Here is an 18,669-nt window from a genome sequence, read left to right on the forward strand (position 1 = left end):
TGAGCTAGTGTTTAATTACTGCAAGAAGTAAACAGGGTGCTGAGGTTTTTAAGGACATCTGTCACTGTGCCATATTTTTGTTTTCCAAGCCCTGAGGGGTGCACACAGATCAACTGCACTGCACAGCTCACCTGAGTGTTGGACTGGAACAGTAGTGCACTAAACTGCACTTCTGGCTACTTCTCATTATCCTAATTGGATTACTCTGGGCATGCTCAGCTGACAGACAAGTACATTAGATTAACTCTGGACTTCCCAGGAAACACACTTCTTAACAGCATCTCTGGCATTTTTAGTAGCTGTATTTTATTTCCTTTCCCATCACTGAGACTAAACAGGTAGTGTGAGGTGTAGAACAGTTACAACAGGACAGGCAACAGTATTTCCCTGTTTATTTGGCTAATGGTTGTTACAAACCTTTATTTCTGGGTAGCAACTTCCTATTGTTGGCCGTGTCAGGAGCGTAAAGATGCAAATCTCAGTTTTAGTTTTGCCATAACACCCTTTTGAGTGCAGCTCCTACAGCCAGAGTGCTTGGAACAATGAGAAAATGAAATAAAAGTCCACTTCTGAGCACTGCAGTGATGGAAACAGCAAGGTGAGCCTCTGGCATTACCTTGGAGGAGGAAAAACTCTTTCCTGGAGCTCTGGGAGTGGTTGTAGCTCATTTTTGAAGTTGGGGCCACAACGTAAGGTTACAAACACACATCCCTGATCCTTCTCTTGGCACCAGCTGGAAGTGGGAGCTGCAGTTTTCCCATTGCTTCCTCCTCCGTTTCCTTCTTCATCTTTCACTGGAAGGAAATTGCAGTGCTGAAGGAACGTTTGATGAAATGTGATTGTTGAAGATTTCTCAAGGTTTCGTGTAGTAAAAGCAGAAGAGTTTCAGTTTTTATTTCTGGTGTGCCCGAAATTCCAGTGCAAGGATTTTCGAAAGGGCGCTTCCAGTTTTATTTAGGCAAGCAACCCATTGACTTTGCTTGCTTGACTAAGCTTCCCTTAGAAATTCCAGTGATACCAGTACAGGTTTTTGGTTCAATAAAGAATGCAGGAATGGAAAACTGTAGCCTAAAGTGAAGTCTCGTTGGGTTGGAAGGAGCCTTAAAGTTCATCTCATTCCAACCTCCTGCCATGGGCAGGGACACCTTCTCCTAGACCACATTGCTCCAAGCCCCATCCAACCTGGATGGGAACAGTTCCAGGGATCCAGGGGCAGCCACAGCTTCTCTGGGCAACCTGTGCCAGGGCCTCCTCATCCTCCCAGACAGGAATTCCTTCCCAGTATCCCATCTCACCCTGCCCTCTGGCAGTGGGAAGCCATTCCCCCTTGTCCTGTCCCTCCATGCCCTTATCCCAAGTCCCTCTCCAGCTCTCTTGGAGCCCTTTTAGACATTGGAAGGGGCTCTGAGGTCTCCCTGGAGCCTTCTCCCGGCTGAATTTCTTCCACGTATTTAGATTCCAAGCAAAGCATGGGACCGGGGAACCCCCAAAAGCAGAAAAGCAGGTTCCTGCCCCAGCACCGATGTATCTGCAGGCATCACCAGCAAACAGGACCTGATTGTGGGTGACCCCCTTTGCACTGCCAGCTAAAATCTGAGGCAGCAGCGTCATCCCGATGGGGGACAGGGCGGGTGCCCCCTCGCCAGAATGGAAGCGGGCGCGTGAGGAGAACGATCCCACGGGAATGCCGGGCCACGGCGACCAGGGAGCGCTAATGGCCGCGACGTGTGGGGAGCCGGACCCTCACGGCCGTTAACGGGCCGAGCGCCCCTCGCCGACATTTTGGGGTCAATGAACGCGAACCCGGGGGCCGCGAGGGGGTTAACGAAAGGAACCGGGGCGGCGCCCGCCCGTGAGGGGAGGGCAGAGCGCTGAGGGCGGAGCGGGGCGCGGGCGCCGCTGGAGCGGGGCCCGGGGGCGGGCGGACGGGAGGGGGAGGAGGAGGAGGAGGAGGAGGAGGAGGAAGAGGTGGGAAGGGGAGGAGGAGGAGGAGGAGGAGGAGGGAAGAAGAGGCGGCAGCAGCAGCAGCAGCATGGCGGCCGGGCGCGAGCGGCTGAGCGCGCCGCCGCCGCCGCCTCCTCCGCCGCCGCCTCCATCTCCTGCCGCTCCCGAGCCGGAGCCCGCGGTCCCGCTGCCCAAATAACCGCCCTGCCCCGGGTCCTGCCCCGGGTCCTGCCCCGCCCGGACAGCGCCCGGCCATGGAGCTCGCCAAGCCGGCCTTCCCCGCGCTGCCGCAGGCCAAAGAGGACTCTGAGGTGAGCGGGAGCTCCGCTGCCGGCCCCCCACCCCGCCCGCCCCGAGCGCTCCATCCCCCGCCGGGGGTTCCCCTCACAGCCCTGCCCGCCCTGCGGTGCCTCCCGCACCCCTTCCCGCGGGATTCCCGCTGGGATCCATCGCAGGCCTCGCGGGTCCGTGTCCCTCGCTGTGCTGGTGACACCCCCCGGGAGCACCGAGCGCATCCTCCCTCCCTCGTCCCTGCTGTGCTCTGCTCCCCCTGTTCCTCTCTCAGACCGCCCTCCCGGGTGCCTCCGGCCTTTCCCCGCCTGGAAACCTCCCACTATCCCAGGCCGCTCCAAGCCCCGTCCAGCCTGGCCTTGGACATTTCCAGGCATCCAGGGGCAGCCACAGCCTCTGTGGGCACCCTCACAGGCAGGGAGCGGAGCCCCCCTGGTTCATCTCCCTTGGCTTTTGCCCTTCCGTAGCGGCCCCTCCTCGTTTTTATATCCCCTCCTCTGTGTCCGGTGTGTCCCAGCCTTCCTGCTATCCGCCCTTTGCTTCCCCCTGCGTGTCCCTCTCCCTTTGTATGGGCACCAGCCCTGTCCTCCCTCGCCCCATGTGCAGTGGGTACCTGCGTGTCCCTTCCAAACACTCGGTGCCCGCGGACTCTTTGCTCCTCCAGGAACAATCTGCCGCTCTGGAGAGCCCGCCAGGGAGGTATTTTCGGGGTGTTCCAGCGCCAGGACCTCTGTGTGGACTAGGACAGGTGGTGGTGTGTGCCCGGGCTGAGCTGTGCCCTGTGCGGTGTCACAGCAGCGGGGTCAGCGCGGTGTCTGATTTCTGAACTTGGCCCGAGTCCCCGGCTCTGACCCTGGGCACTGCTGGTGTTTTTGTGTGTCACAAACAGCCCCGAGTGTCCCCCCTTCGGTGGCCTCAGATATTTAATGCAAAATGTCACAGCCTGGCGAGTATCTGAGCTCTTCAGGCGTCTACAGATCGCTGTGTATTTCATAAACATCAGCGTTTATTTCTGTTTTAACAACACTGCTCTATGTTGTGGTAAATTACCCAAATATGTAAGTGACTCTTTTTTGTTCTGTTTTTGTTGTCAAGATCACAAGTTTACAAGTCATCCTGATTGTTTTCACAAAGTTGTAATCACTTTGTGTCTCCACACAAATCACATATGCCACCCTGTGGGGTCTATAATTCGTTTGTTTTAAAATATATTTTATTTTTCTGGAGAAACCAATCACGTTATGCATAGTTATGTCCGAGAATGGTTAACTAAATTAGCCTGGGTGGCTTCTTATCTCGGATGTTTGTATCTAGAATGGCTAAAGAGGAGTGTGTGGTTAAAATAAGAATAAAAACAGAGGTCACTGCCTGTCTAACAACTCTTAACTGATGAAAACTGAGATTATAATACAATGTCCTTCAGAGCATCTTTTGTTTTTTGTTTCTTTTTCGTGCTTTATCTCTCAATAATATGATGTGTGATATATACATATAATACATGTGATAGTGTGTTAGAATTTCACATAGTAGGGAGTTTCAAGGACTGCTTTTAAAAGCTGTAACTCCTTTTCAACATGTTACTTTTGTGTCTGACTAGATCTAAATAGAAGATCATTTAGAGAAATGACAAGATCTAAATACAAGGTAATGTACAGTTGGAATGGGAATGTTTGAGGAAAGGTTAAAGCCGATGGAGAACGTCAAAGTTCTCGTGGAGTTAACTTGTTAAAAGCAAAGTGTGAGAGAGACTTCAGCCTAATCCTTAAGAGAATGCTTTGGAAAAGCAAACTAAAATCATTCTGCCCTCAAAATGTAGCTTTCCATGGAAAGCTGAAGATCATCTGTGCATGGCAGTGAGGAGTAATCATGAGGAGTAATCCCTGCTGTTAGTTCAGGAAGCTGGTGGTGAGTGGCTGAACGCTGGCCTGGCAGATTTGATTTCAAGATATTGGGAAGGGGAGGAGGGAGAACTTGGGGAATCCCTGGTTGACTTCCTGCTGCTCAGGAAGGAGTAAGTGCAACTTTGTCACCTCTTTAAGTCAATCCAGCTGCCACCCCCAGCTCCCTTCTCCCTGCTGGCACTTGTAACCACAGACAGCTTAAATAATAATAATTCAAAAAAAAAAAAGGCCAAATCACTTTGTGATCTGGTTGACTGCACAGCATCCCACTCCTTCCTGGCACATGGGAAAGTGGTGAGGGGTGAGAGTAGCCTGGATTGACTCAGACAGGCTGCAGGGATGTGCTCTGGATAAATAGGTCATTTTTCCAGCCTGGATGTTGTTTGCCCTGTCCCTAATCCATACGTGGTGTTACAGATCGCTGGATGTTTAAGCCACTTGGCTCTTGGTGCTTTTTGGAGATTGAGAAATATCTGAAAACCCCATAACTCATCATTCTTGCCAAGCTTTTCTGGGATATACCAGGAATGTCTGCAAACTGTGTGTTCTTTTACAGGCTGGTGATGGTGAATATGTCGAAGTCTTGTGAGTAATGGTGATCACATGTGGCATGGAAACACTTCTGAGCTTAGATTTTTATATCTTTTTCTAAAATTAGCACATTTTCCAAGATAAGATCTCAAACTTTCTTAAATTTAAAAGTGCTGAGGGTCTTTTTTCTCACCAGTATAACCATGTGTGTCTAAAAACTTGTTAAAAGAAGGTCAGATTAATAGCAATTATTGCATGTTGGCTTATTAGTACTGAGACATCTTAACACTTCTGGAAAGATGATCACTAAGGACTAGAGTAATTCAAGGAATTTAATGGAAATTATTTTCCCATTGAATTTTAAACAAAAAAAAGAACTGGCATACATATAATGGGAACACATCAGCAATTACCATTTTATTTCTTTGCTAAAAAATTAGCATATTTGCTTGCAAGCAGGCTGAGCAAAGTCATATTCTTGATGTATTTAGGATTTTTTTAGGACTCTCCATGGGTTTTTGTAATTAAATTAGCAGCTTGTTGACTAAGCAGCCATATTTCCCTTTTTATTATGCATAAAAACTGAGCTCTCTTTAGCACATGGGGGTTTTTTTAAAGGCACTTACATTTTTGACAGCTATATTTAGTCTGAAATGCTGAGTATTTTTGACTGCTTTTTTTTTAACTAGGATGCAGTCCGCCTAAAAGTGGAACAAATTCATCCAACTTTTTTTTTTTTTACTCTTACTTTTGATAGGAAACACAGATAACCCCCTTAAACACAGCGATTCCCCTCCTCTGCAGACTCTTTAAAACAAGTAGGAAGCTGTATCATTAGAATTATTTTACTTGCCCACGTACTAGAGCCCAAAAAATGGAGGGAAAAAAAAAGGCTGTGTTGTGCTGGGGGGATGTAAATCAGGTGGCAGATTTTGATCACAGCTCTGTGGGATGCTCTCAGACTGCTCCACATGGAGCAAAAAAAAGTGCTCTGAAGTTTGTCAGTCGTGATTAACTCGTGCCTTGGATCCTTGGGAAGTGCTCGGGGATCCACAGTGGAGCAGTTTTGTAGGGCTGGGGAGTTAAAGGATATTTGGAGTTGTTTTATCTAAATGAGGGTTGTAAAGGGACTTATCAGCCTCAGCACAGCCCGACTCACAGTTAAAACAAGGAGGGGCATGAGAAGGACATTCTTGCACCATTATAAACAACCCTGATAGTCTGCATGAGTGTGGCACTCCTGGCCCTTGGCTTTGTGCTTCCTGTAAGCCGAAGAATTCTGGTTTATTGTTTATTTTTAATTTATCTTTGTGCTTTAATAGAAGCCAGTGCTTCTGGTCCTGTGTGCTGATGATATTTAAGGAGCCAGCAGAGGTGTCTTTTGGACCAGTGTTCCAGAATGGGACAAATAAGAATCACTGATGTTTCTACTTTCCATTTCTACTTTTCCTTTAGTTTTACCTTTTATCCTTTTCCATGGCTTGTGTTTCCCTCTGCTAAAATAACCTCTCTTTTCCTGTTGTCCCCTTTTTCCTTCCTCTCTCATTCCCACCTGCTCTTGTTGTCCCTCTCCACCTTCCTGCTTTTGTATTCCTTTGTATTTTCAATAGCAAAAATCTGTAGGATGAGGGCTTCCCATTGTCTGAGCACTCTTGAGAAATACACAGAATTCCCTGTAAAACACTGTCTCAATCCCTGGATCATTTCCTGAGTGTGGTGACCTTTGAATTAAACAGCTATGCAAGGGTTGTAATGTCACCTCACTCTTTATCAAGGTGCTTTAACCAGCCTTTAGCCAGTTTTGGGATAGCAGTGCAGTCCAAGCCTTCCTTAATTTAACCTCCTTAAGCTCTGGTCATGTTAGTGCCATGCCCACACCTTGGGGGAACCAAAAAAATTGGGTTTAATTTTGTATATTTTATACACTTGCACCAGGATTTCTACCTGGAAAAAAAAAATTATATATTTATATATCCCTGCAGTGGTCAAATTGTCGTAGGTTCCTTCCAGCTGAAATTATTCAGCATGTATTAAAAAAATACCTATTTCAGTTCAAAGCTTTTTTTAATGAATGTAACTGTCCAACAACATGAAGCATGATCAAAACTGAAGACACAACCTTTCATTTCACTCTTGTTTGCAGCTCGTTTTGAGGCCCTTAAGTACCACCCTTCAGTGAGAGAGGTGACAGGTTTCAGTAATACTCAAATATTTTTCTTGAATGTGATTTCAGTACTTCATTTAGTTTGTCTGCTTTCTTATTAAAAGATGGCAAATGAATATGTTCTACTACTGCTTTAGTATTTCAAGGTTTCTTTTGGCAGTGTTTGGTCCGTTTTACAAAGGCCTTGATTTAACTCTGGTTTTGTTCAGGTCTTTAATGATAACATCCCCTCTTCCCCTCCTACATCAGCTGGGAGGTTTTTTTTTAAATATTGTCTAAAATTTTTTCAAACTTGAGATTTTACTTCACTGTATGAATTACACTTAGAGCTGCCTGGGAATTCAGCACAAAGCTTTGGGATCAGGACCCATGCACAATCCAAGCTGGATCCTGTGAAGGGGGATGATAGTGGTGCTGGCAGTTGATCCAATCCTGCCCTCTGACTTTTCTGATACGACGCCGTCAGGCTGTAATTTGAATTTCCTGTACGGTGGCACAAAGTTGGAGCCAAGATTTGTCCAGGATGGAGGAAGGAATTGGAGCAGCCCTGTAACAGTTTCTGCAGCTTCCACTTCACAACGTTGTAGCAGGTTTGGGAGCAGAGACTTGGAGTGTTACAGCCCATGTGAAGGTTCCAGCAGGCAGGGGAACAGATTCAGGCAGGAGGATTCTGACAGCCCTGGGTTTCTGAGGTATCAGTCATGCACAAGTCCTGGCTGTGATGGATTGTGATGGGAAGAGAAATCTGTGTGGGGAGGGAAGTGATGCTGTAAATCAACAACAAAGGAGCTGAATGTTGGAAAAAGGGTCACCTGGAGTGGTCAGGAAGGTTTTACTGGGAGCTGTGTGCAGCTTTTCCAAAGGATTTGAGTAATGGTCTGGGAAGAGGGAGAGTCATTCGAGTGGTGGGTGATGCTGAGCAGGTGAAACTCTGGGAAAGATACTTCCTAATGTCATCCTCCTTTAACAAATGATCAGATTTATTTTCCTGGTGTGATTTTCAGCACCTTTGAGAGCTTCTCCCTTCATCTGGGCCAGTCTGTGGTTTGCAGGCTCTGCTAATTACAAGGCAGCAGGAGTTTAAAACCATCCCAAGGCGAGGGCAGAGCTGGGATTGCCTTTCAGCCAAAGCTCAGCTTTGACAAAGACCGGGGATGTGCCTTTTATGTGGGAAAATCAGACGGGTCTGCAGACTTAAACTGTCAGTCAGGGACCAGTTAAGCCCCGTCACGTGGATCCCTTGCACTGCATTCCTTCTGGAGAGGCACATGCACGTTGCATGAGGTACAGCTGTGTGCTGTGTTTAAAAACCCCCAGTCTTTGCTTTCGTGGGGATCTCAGTGTCAGGGCTGTTAAACTAATTAAAAAATTCATAATGTCAATTTTATGTGAAGTCCCAGCCAAGGTCGCTCTTTCAGGGGAAAAAAAAAAGTCCACGTGCCATTGGAAGGTGTCGTTTTTTGCTGTTAAACTGTTCTGAGGAAAAACAGGTGTGGCTGTGGCAAAATATGGACAAAATAAGTGTTGGCAGAGCTATTCTTGATGCAGTTTGGATACTGGATACCAAGAAGCTCTTTGTAGTGTTGACAAGTCTTACCTGTTAATTGATATCTTCAAATTATTTCAGCTGGAGATCGGCTTTGGAAGGGGAAGGGAGGGCTTTGAAATGTTCTTTATTCCCTTTTCTCTTGCCAGTCACTCCATTCTGGGACAGGAATTGAATTTAGAGGGCTCCTGGAATTTCATTTGTGCAAATACAAATTACAGCAGATAATTAAGGTAATTACAGCTCAGGCATTTCTTGCACTCGTCCACCAGCAAATCCCAGTCTAGTTTGGGGAGATAAGTCAGAGGTGAGTGGCTCCTCTGTAAAACCTGGGGGTTGTGGGGGTTATTTTTTGCATTCCTTCTCTTCAGTGTCTTGCAAGTGTTGATGAATTTGTCTTCCAGTTGCCACTTGTTCTGGAGAACCTCCCAAATCCTCAGCACCAAGGAATGCTGTTCCTCTCTCCATCCCTGGCATCCTCAGTTGTTTTCTTTGCAGAATCCTTGCATTTGGTCTGCAAAAAAGGGAAACTTTCAGCTGTTATTTGTCAGACAGGGTGGAAAACAGGGTTGATGAATGAATTCCTTAAAATGAAACCTCTGCTGAGGTTCACTCTCCATTAATAGGTTGGGGTTTTTTACATAATCTTGCATAGCATTTGAATAATCTGGCATTGTTGGGTTCAAAAGCCTTGAAGGGCTGTCAGCAACCACCACAATCACTCTTTTCAGTAGTTTGTGTACTTGCCTCAGATTAAATGTTTTCTTTCAACACCATCTCTCAGATACTTATTTTGCAGCCTAAATCCCATTGGTAACTGTATCTTTTTTGCCTTCTTGAAGAACACCAAAGGCCGATGTCTGGGGCCTGCACAGACATTTCATTTGCCTTGTTCAGAACGTCTGTGCTGTATTTTGGGGTCGGGCCCCTTTGCACTCAGTTCTTACCTACTTTTGCAGAGTTTGCAGCTGTTGGGACTAACAAATTCCTGCTTCTAAAGCATTTGAAAGGAATATTTGCCTTGTGTTTGTTAAGTCCCCTCAGCCAAAGGGGACATGAATTTGTCTTTTCATTATGCTCCAAATTAAGACTTTTAAATTCTACAAACAGGGTAATAACCCCACTTAAGTGCTCGTGTGTAGTCCTGGAGCGCAGCATAAGCTTCTCAGACTTTTATTGCTCTTAGTGTTGCTTTTATTTTTGGACAAAAATGGGTTTTCTTTGCTTTTTGAGGAGTGAATGATGCTTTTGTATCTGCAGTGAGACAACAGGGTTATGCTAAACACTCTCAGGTCAACCTTCAAAGGATGCAGTTCTGAAAATACCATCTTCTGTCACAGCATTTTTACTTTTCTGCTTCCAGGAGCTTTTATTATTCCAGCTGGAACATGCAGAAGTAATTTAGCTACTTCTGTGTCTTTAGCAAAACCCATTTCAGTGCATTTTATTTCCCTGTTTGTGCTACCACTTTAGGTGGTATCCAAAGGATTGTTTTGAGTGGCTCAGTGTTTGTTTGCTTTCTCAGAAAAGCTGTCCCAGATTCGATCCAAGTATTTTCCAGAATAATTTCACTGATACTAAAATCCTTTCTAATTCCACTACCAAGAGCTAGAAAATCCTCCCTGTTCACCATGGGGGTGTCTGAGGGAAGCACTGGGTTTTTATTGTATTGGGAAAAAGAGGTTTAATGGGAAATCAATGCTCCTGGTACAAGTGGAGGTGCTCAGGTTTAAGGGATCTTTCCTGGTGTAATCCTGACCTCACTTCACAGCTGGAATATTTAGGGCTTAGCTTTCCCATGGTTTTGAGGACGCTGGAACATAACATAGGGGAAGTTTTCTCCTGGCTGCTGGTTGTCTGTGAATCAACAGTAAAATTATGTGAATAAATGTATTCAGTATTTGATTTGTGGGACTATTCCCTTTTTTTCCCCTCCAACTGATAACTGGGATCTCAGCTACAACTCCTTGGGGTGTGAGAGTCAAAGAATAGAGGACAGTGGGAATTATAGGGAGGGAAAGACAGGAATAGACTCTTCCTGAGCATTTTTCTGTTCAGCTTTGGCAGTGCTAAAATGGAGCAAAGGATGGGAATGTTGATCCTGGCATTTGCTCTGGGAGTTCTGATGGATTGTAAATAGCTGGGAATGGGGGGTGAACCCTCACAAACGTGAGGGTCTGGGATTTTGTGGGAGCTGTGAATTAACCAACAGGGAGGATTGGTGTTTATTGTGTCAGGATCCTTCCCAGTGCAACTGTAGGATGGGCAAAAGTAGAATGCACTCAAATTTCTGGAATTGTTAAAGCCAAATCCTGAATATTCCCAATGAAGGCAGTTGGAGTGTATTAGGTGAGGCAGTGTGGATTTTAAGGGAGGTACCTGCCCTTCTTGTTATCCTCTGTTTTTCCAGTGGCTGCAGGAATGTACCAGGCAAAGGAATTTTATTTTCTATTTCTGTGACTAATACAGAATGTTCTAAAGCTTTTTTCTTTTTTTTTTCCCCCTTCCTCATCTACAGATCTCTGCCTGGATATTTTGTGTATATGTAATTGTTTTTTATTTTATTTTTCAAGGATTGGACCTATCCCATGAGGAGAGAGATGCAGGTATGACACTTCCATTTACCATTTGAGGCAAAAAACATGGAGCATTCAGTGAGGGGGAAAAAAAAAGAGCTGGTATCAAATCAGTCTTTACAGGTAAAGTGTCAGGCAGCACCACAGGAGACAGAATTAATTAGTTAATTAATGTGAGGATTTGCCAGCTTGGAATGCAGATATGCCTGGATTTCTGTTGTGCAAGTACTAAAAATAAATTAATTTTGTCTTTTTTTTTTCCATAATCCCCCAAATATGACGGTTTTGTCATTCTAAATGTTTTTAGATGATTGCTAAAAATGTATCAGAGCTTTGCTTTCTGACTTAAATTTGCTTGGAAGTGTTCTCCAGGAGGATGGAAAATTAAAGTTTTCCTTCCATCTATCAGCCACATCTTTACACAGGATAAGGCCTAGTGTGCCTCTCTTTCCATGAGAGTGATTTGGAATGAATTCCAAGACAGGATGATGTCCCAAGTTAGAGTTCCCTTCACTTGATCTGGGGCTGGGTGAGATGCCGTAATCAACCTGGAACTCGGTCCCAATAAAGGGCTCGATTCCAGTTCCAAAACAAGATCTCCTGCACAAAGATCATGTTTCTTTTATCCTGCCAAACTGACTATTTTTTTCCCCCCTTGTCCTCTTATCAATAACACATCTCTCCCTAAAATGTAAATGATTTGTTTCCACGGCCGTGCTCCGAGGTGAGCGAAATGAGTTATTTCACATCATTCAGAGCTGGTATTAAATGTCTGTTCTTCCTCCTAGGAAATTTTACCTGGGTTATTTTTAGGCCCATATTCTTCAGCTATGAAAAGCAAGGTATGATTTTTCAGAATATTCTCTCCCAGGGAAGCTTTGCTGTGGTGATTTGTTGCTGTGGGTTTATGTTCAGGTGTATCCATAGAGGGGTAAATTTGGTTGCAGCCCCTCAGTTGGAACATGGAAGATCCCAGAGCAGAAGGAATATGGGATGGTCTGAGCTATTTGTATGGAAATTGAGTCTTGTAGTTAAAATTTAATATAAGTCTTTGAAAATTTAAACAGTTTGAGACCATTTCAGACCAGGCAATTTATTTCCTTCGTTAAAGTGTTGCAACACAAATCAGAGCTGGGCATTCACACACACAGAGTAAAACAAGGACAATTAAATCTCCAATAAAATCAAACACTGCTAAGGCACAGCTTGGCTCTGCAAACTTGCCTCATGCTTTAAATGATCTTATTTTCACGGTCTCATTCCAGCACGAATCCAGTGCTGGCTGGAAATTCCTCCATCGAGTAGGGACTTGCAACTTCAGGGGAAGGGAGAGGTGGGCAGAGACAAACAAGTTCATTGAATGCCTCCCTTAATGCCTGATCTTTTTGGCATTGTTAGGAATGCTTTCTCCTTTTGAAAGACACCAATTTTCACCCTAAATTCTAGAAAACCAGCTCTGATTTTCTTTGAGGACATGATATAGCCCTATTGTGCATGGTTATTAAATATATATATAATATCCATATTTTTTATATATATATGGTTATTAACTATATATAGTTATTAAGTATAACCTTTTCTTTTTATTACTGTGTAATAGATGGATCTGTAATTTCAAAAAGATGTTATTTTTCTCTTCCCACAGCTACCTATCCTTCAGAAACATGGAATAACCCATGTAATATGCATACGGCAAAACATTGAAGCAAATTTTATTAAACCAAACTTCCAACAGTTATTTAGGTGAGAAACCATCCAGATTCCTTTCTTTTTTTTTTTTTTTTTGGGTGTGTGTGGGTGTTCTTTCCAAATATTTTCATGATGTCAAAACCATTTGAAAAATGTGCTGAGGTGCAGAAAGACTTTAAATCCAACCCGTGAAGTTTGTCTGTCCTGCTGAACTCCAGACGAGCCTGAAATGAGAATTATCCGTCAGTTTGCAGCAACTTCAGGCTTAAAGTTGATGGTTCTCAGAGGTGATTCTGCCAGGGGATGTCACAGAAGGTTCCTCACTTCCTTCCTCACAAGGAGAGCTCCAGAGTTTTCCTTAACTGTAGGATTTCTGGAGCTCAGATCAGAAAGCAAAGCCAGGAGGGAAGTGCTGGGATCCTCCTGCAGGTGTGAGTAACTGGGGGGCTGTACCAGTGGTAGCTACTCAGTGTTGTTGTTTACTCACAGCAACTGTTCTCATTGCAGGTATTTAGTCTTGGATATTGCAGATAATCCAGTTGAGAATATAATACGATTTTTCCCTATGGTGAGTGTTTATTTGGGAATGGAGTTGCCCGGGAAGAGTTTTCCGGACTAACAGGCAGCAGTTTCAAATTTGGGATACCCAGCCTGAGGCACCTGGAAGTGCTGCCAAGCTCTTAAGTGACACTTTAATAAGTGTAATTAACTCCTTTTTACAAGTGTGGAGACAGAGTTGTAAGAGCTTTGCCTTGCTATGGTCTCCAAAAAACGGGAATAAAACTAAAAAGGACTGGTCTCAAAACAAAGAAATGGGGGAATCCTGGGGACCTTGACCTTTGGGAAACTTTTATTTTGAGCCCAGGAAGATTTTCATCTCTTGTATCAAATCCAAACCCAAATTCAGAACAGTAACTGGGTGTTGTAACTGAGTCTTACAGCATCTTGAAACATGTTACTGCAGAGGAATTAAAAAGTAACATTAAGTTAAACAGTTACATGCTGATATTTGGCAATAGAATAAACCCTTGATTTAGAGCTATGGGGTTTTCCTCTCTATTTTAATTTAGTTTGCAACAGAGCAAAAGCATTTTGTTCCTTCTTCCACCTAAAAACCTAGTTTTTCACTGACAATTTTATGGATAGTTAAAAGTACAAAAGAAATACAAATGTCCAGTTGGTGCATTGTAAGACTGATACAAAAATTCTACCAAAATTCAGGTGTTACTGCTACTTGCTTTTAAAATAATGTGAAAGTTTTACTCAATTTTTATTTTCTTTTTAGACTAAAGAATTTATTGATGGAAGTTTACAAAGTGGAGGTAAGATCATATTAACTTCTTTCCTTCATCTACTAAGACATTGTTAAAGCTTTAAAATTAATTAGTGGTATGTGTTAGAGGATCTTAATTATGAGGTTTTCTTAAATTTGGGGGTTTATTATACTTGATTTGAACTTTGTTGTACAAGTTCAGAGCAAAGTGTTCTTTCCTTTTGTCTTTCACTGGAAAACAAACCTCTTTGTATATCTGAGGTTTGGGGTCTTTTTTTTTTTCACTTTAAACGTGTTCTCTGCATGAGGTTTTTTTGTCCCTTCTCTAATGTAGGACCTTAAATTTGCATTGTGGTCCTGGAGGGCAGATTCCATCCCTCAGAGGAGCAGGAATCCCTGTTTCTGTATCCCAGGACAGAGCATAGTTAGTAACCCAGAGTGAACTAAGACACACCTGTTACCCTTGTGCTTCCTAGTTCTCCATAACAAGTAAAAACTACATTTCCAAGAATTTTATTCAGTTTATACAACTATAGTTGATTGGTTTTGTTGTTTTGTTTTTGTTTTTTTTCCTTCTCAGGAAAAGTTCTTGTCCATGGAAATGCAGGGATTTCTAGAAGGTAGGAAACTCTCCATCCTGCTTAAGAATATTTTTAAACTGTTAAAATATATTTTACTGATTTCTGTTCGTTTCTTTTCAGTGCTGCCTTAGTTATTGCATACATAATGGAGACATTTGGGGTGAAGTACAGGTAAGAACAGGTATTTGTGCTTTAATTCAAGGGGGGGTAAGTGAATAATCACTTTGGAGGGAGTACAAACAGTTGTGTGTTCACTCAGTCTCAGTAGGTGACACTGCCTGGTGAGTGAGGACTTACAAGGGGCTGATTATTCCATTTCACTTCACTGCAGGTGTGTTTAAATCCTTTTTTTTTTTTTTTAAAGAAGTAGGGACCTGCTGCTAATGGAAGTGGGACAGCAGCCTTATATCCATGGATGTAAAACTATGGGAGAGGCCCCAAGGGCTGTTCTAAGCACTGTGTTGAGCAGGAAATCCAGCTGAGGACTGGGCTGGGCAAACAGCATTTTACACCCACTGCCTCCTGTTTTGTTGTAAAACCAGTCTTTTGGAGGGTTCAGAGGTTCTGTAGTTCCTAGGAACTGATAATCTGAAGGAAGACTCAGACCACAAACTTCTGTATAGTCTGTTTTCCACTGAAGTGTTTTCTCTCTCCTTCTCCTTTTAAGGGATGCATTTACTTATGTCCAAGAAAGAAGATTCTGTATTAATCCTAATGCTGGATTTGTCCATCAACTTCAGGTGACTGTTTTGTTTTTTTTTTTCTGACAATAACTCAAAAGCCATTTAACTAATCATTTTCCTACCAGACAGACATTTCTACTGAGACTTCACATTTACTAACAGCTAAATGTCAGGAGCTGTAGCAGGGCTTGGCAGGAAGATGAGTGGGCACCCCAGCTCCTGAGACTGAAGCTTTAGACACAGAAAATCCAGGAGTGAAGGAGAAATAAAACCCCTGGTGTGTGCAGTGATTAAGAGGCTCTGAAACCTCTTTGCTGGTGGCTGAGGGAGCTGCCAAGTGAATTGTGGCACCTACCAGTGATGCTGCTTGGCACTGGCACTCAGAGCTGGGGAGATTCACAAGTCTGAGGCGGCAAAGAGCAGAATCCTGGAGTTGCTTTGTCATATTCCAAGAGTCTGGCGGGCAGACAGCGTGTTGACAGAGATTTGCAGTGTCTCTGCTGAGGGCTGGCAGCGAGATAATTGAGTATCTCCCAGGTTTGTGTGTTCCTTAAAGCCATTTTCTTAAGTCATCCCCGAAGTTTTCTTTAGCTCTGTCTTCCTTGATGGTTTTTGTCATTCGTGGCAAAGCAACAAAAGATTCTCCTCCTCCAAAATCTGTGCCATATTATAAAATACTCTCCAGTCCATCCTGGTGAACTCTCTGAATTCGTCCTCATCCTTGCAAAGCATCATGCCAAATTAATTGCTAATTGCATTATGCATTTTTCAACCTTTTCAGGAATATGAAGCCATCTATCTAGCAAAATTAACCATCCAGATGATGTCACCACTGCAGCTGGAGAGATCCCTCTCGGTTCCACCTGGGAATACAGGTGAGAAGCCCCTCCTGTCGTGTGTGAGGTGATTTTTACACTCCCCTAAGTAAACCTTTGGGAGCAGAATAAATTGGGATGGCTGCAGTTGGTGTGCAAGCTGTGTCCAAACTTCAATATGCTTAAATATTCTGTTCTCCAATGACTGAACTTCCCTCTTCTCCCTTTTGCAGGAAGTTTAAAGAGGATGCACGAGGAGGATGAAGAACTTGGAACCATGCAAGTGGCAGCAGCACAGAATGGATGAGAGCTGAGGACAAGCACTGTTTGTATTATGAATTCCTGCCAAGAAAGGTGAAGAAAACTAGGGGAAAAAAAAATGACTTAATAATGCAAAACAATGAACACACATTGCTTCTTTTCAATTACATGTTGCTTTCAGATGTAAATCTGCCTCTGCAACACACTAAGCATCATTTTTAAGATGTTGGACTTCTTGAATGAATAGATGGCACTGATTGTTTTACTCCTTTTTTACACTTTACAGTTTTATTCTAAACCAAGATTTTTGGACTTGCAAAGAGGTATTATTGCAATAATGCACTTTTCATACTTGAAATTTCTTTATTTGTATGATATAAAGTTATTACTTTAAACAAAATGCAAGCGGGGGGGATTTGTTTATAAAGTTATTTGTGTAATTTATAACAAGAGACTTTAGTAAAGAAAAAGTTTGCTAAAACTCACCTTGTTCTCAGTATGTCTCGTGGTAGAAACGTGCTTTAGGAGCTGCACGATGTGCTGCTGCTGGCAGTGAGCTGAGCAGTGTTTAACCTCATTGTACACTGAATTATCTTGAGACTGGCACTCTGGGACCAATGGAAGACTGTTCTGAAAATCTCCCTGTTTTATGGAAGTGAAAGTTGAACAGGGTACTGATGACTTAATAAAATAATCATGTGTTGGGCTAGTACAGAGGGCAGCCAATTTGACACACGTCAAGGCTGAGTTCTTTTAGCCAGCATTAAAAAGCTGCTTGTAAATGAGTTAAGGGTTAATTCAAGTTGAACAAACATCTTCAAACTCGTACTGAAGGAGTAGTTGCTGTTATAAGACAACAGCTGCATTATTTGAGGTAAAAACCTGGGGTGCTGTTTGAAAACTGAGGCCCAAAGCGCTGCCTGTTATGGGACCAAGACTTCAAGGATTCACCTCAGGTCTGGTGAAACACTGGAGTCAACTAAGGAAACACTTGTTGGTGCTTTGAAGTTTCCAAATTGGGAATTGTCAGGGGGGGTTGTGCAGCTTTAACTCTTCTCCTGTCCCAGCAGCACAGAGGTTGTGCAAGTCCCAGTTCTGCATCTGCTTTATTTCCCAATGTTTCTTGCATAAAAGCTGGGAATGGAATGATGGTTCCTTGGGAGCACTGTGGGGACTGAGCACTTCAGAAACCTGTTAGAAAATCCTGTGGATTTGGGAAATGTGAGCTTGTACCTGGACTGTGTTTTAACATGGAGCAGGTGGGCTCAAGATTTGGGGATCAGGGCATCCCCCTGCACTTGGATACGGCCAGGTGGGGATGGGAATGTCCTCTGCCACCTCTGAATGGACAACCTGTGCTGGGGGGATTCCCTGAGGGCACAGATCTGTGGATTTGAGGACAGGAATTAAACAGTGCAGTTGTTTAGTACTGGGGGGGGGTCTCCTTTCCCTGGCCTTGCAGCTCCTGGGAAGGCCTGCTGAGGGCTGGTCCCTCTGGAGCACGTGGAGCTTTTGGCCACGTCAGGGTAGTTAAACCTGGTTTGAAAATCTGTGCCTGGATTTGAGCTGCTCTGGGACAGATGTGGGTGACACCCGAGGAGGAAACATCCCACAGTGAGTCAGGGTTGTTTAGCTGAGCCAGAACACAGGGTGAGGCTTTCCAGCTAATAACCTCTGTTCCCATGGAATGTGAAGGCCCTGGAGTTCTCAACCAGTGATCAGCAGGAACAGGGAAGTGCTGCTGAGAACCTCTGCCACCTCCAGCAGTGATGGAGCAGCGTAAATCCTTCAGGGGGAAAAAAAAAACCTGGAATAAAAAGTCTGATGCTGGAGTTATGAAATTTTGAGCTGGAAAAAAGGAAGTGACTTCTCTTCTGGAGAACTGCCCTGTGTCAGTGTTCAGCCCACAGGCTCAGCGTGCAGGGCTGGTTCTGCAGTGGTGGAGGGTTTGTTACTTCCTACGAAGTGACTCTCCATAAAGGAATTCTTCTGGGGCTGTTGGGAAACACAGTCCCGGCCGTTCCACCACGAGGCTCCCACATGGCTGCACGGCTCAGACACTGCCAGCCACGAGCTGCTGGTGAAACAGGGGTGGGAACCAGCAGATCCCTTTCTATTTTGGGTCCCTGGTGAAGGGGAGGGATGAAACACAGATGGAAGGCACTGATTCATCTCACCAGGCTCATCCATGTGCAGTCTGGGGCCGTTATCCCTGGGGTCCCGGGGAGACTCTGTTACTACTCCATGACTAAGAATTTTTCACCAATCCAGTTTTTTTTCCATGCTGTCACCACATCCTGATGCCTTTTACAGTCATTCTGATCTGTCTGCCTGTCACATCCTAAGGGATTCAGAGATTAATTTCGCTCATATCTATTATTAAGCCTTTTATTTAAAACTTCCTGATGTCTGTC

General features: G+C 44.2%; 1 protein-coding gene across 1 annotated transcript; it reads left to right on the forward strand.

The window, feature by feature from the left end:
• The first annotated feature begins 2,012 nt into the window (after positions 1-2,012).
• STYX (serine/threonine/tyrosine interacting protein) lies at positions 2,013-16,399 on the forward strand. The gene is made up of 11 exons (XM_027724378.2): positions 2,013-2,255; positions 10,951-10,983; positions 11,742-11,795; positions 12,599-12,696; positions 13,150-13,210; positions 13,928-13,964; positions 14,496-14,535; positions 14,617-14,667; positions 15,164-15,236; positions 15,961-16,054; positions 16,228-16,399. Exons 1-11 carry the CDS (start codon positions 2,199-2,201, stop codon positions 16,299-16,301), a joined length of 672 nt encoding a protein of 223 aa, XP_027580179.1. The 5' UTR covers positions 2,013-2,198; the 3' UTR covers positions 16,302-16,399.
• The last annotated feature ends 2,270 nt before the right edge of the window (positions 16,400-18,669 follow it).

The sequence above is a fragment of the Pipra filicauda genome, unplaced genomic scaffold, assembly GCF_003945595.2.
Source record: "Pipra filicauda isolate LSUMZ 115617 unplaced genomic scaffold, ASM394559v2 scaffold235_size1210477_pilon, whole genome shotgun sequence".
Classification (NCBI taxonomy): domain Eukaryota; kingdom Metazoa; phylum Chordata; class Aves; order Passeriformes; family Pipridae; genus Pipra; species Pipra filicauda.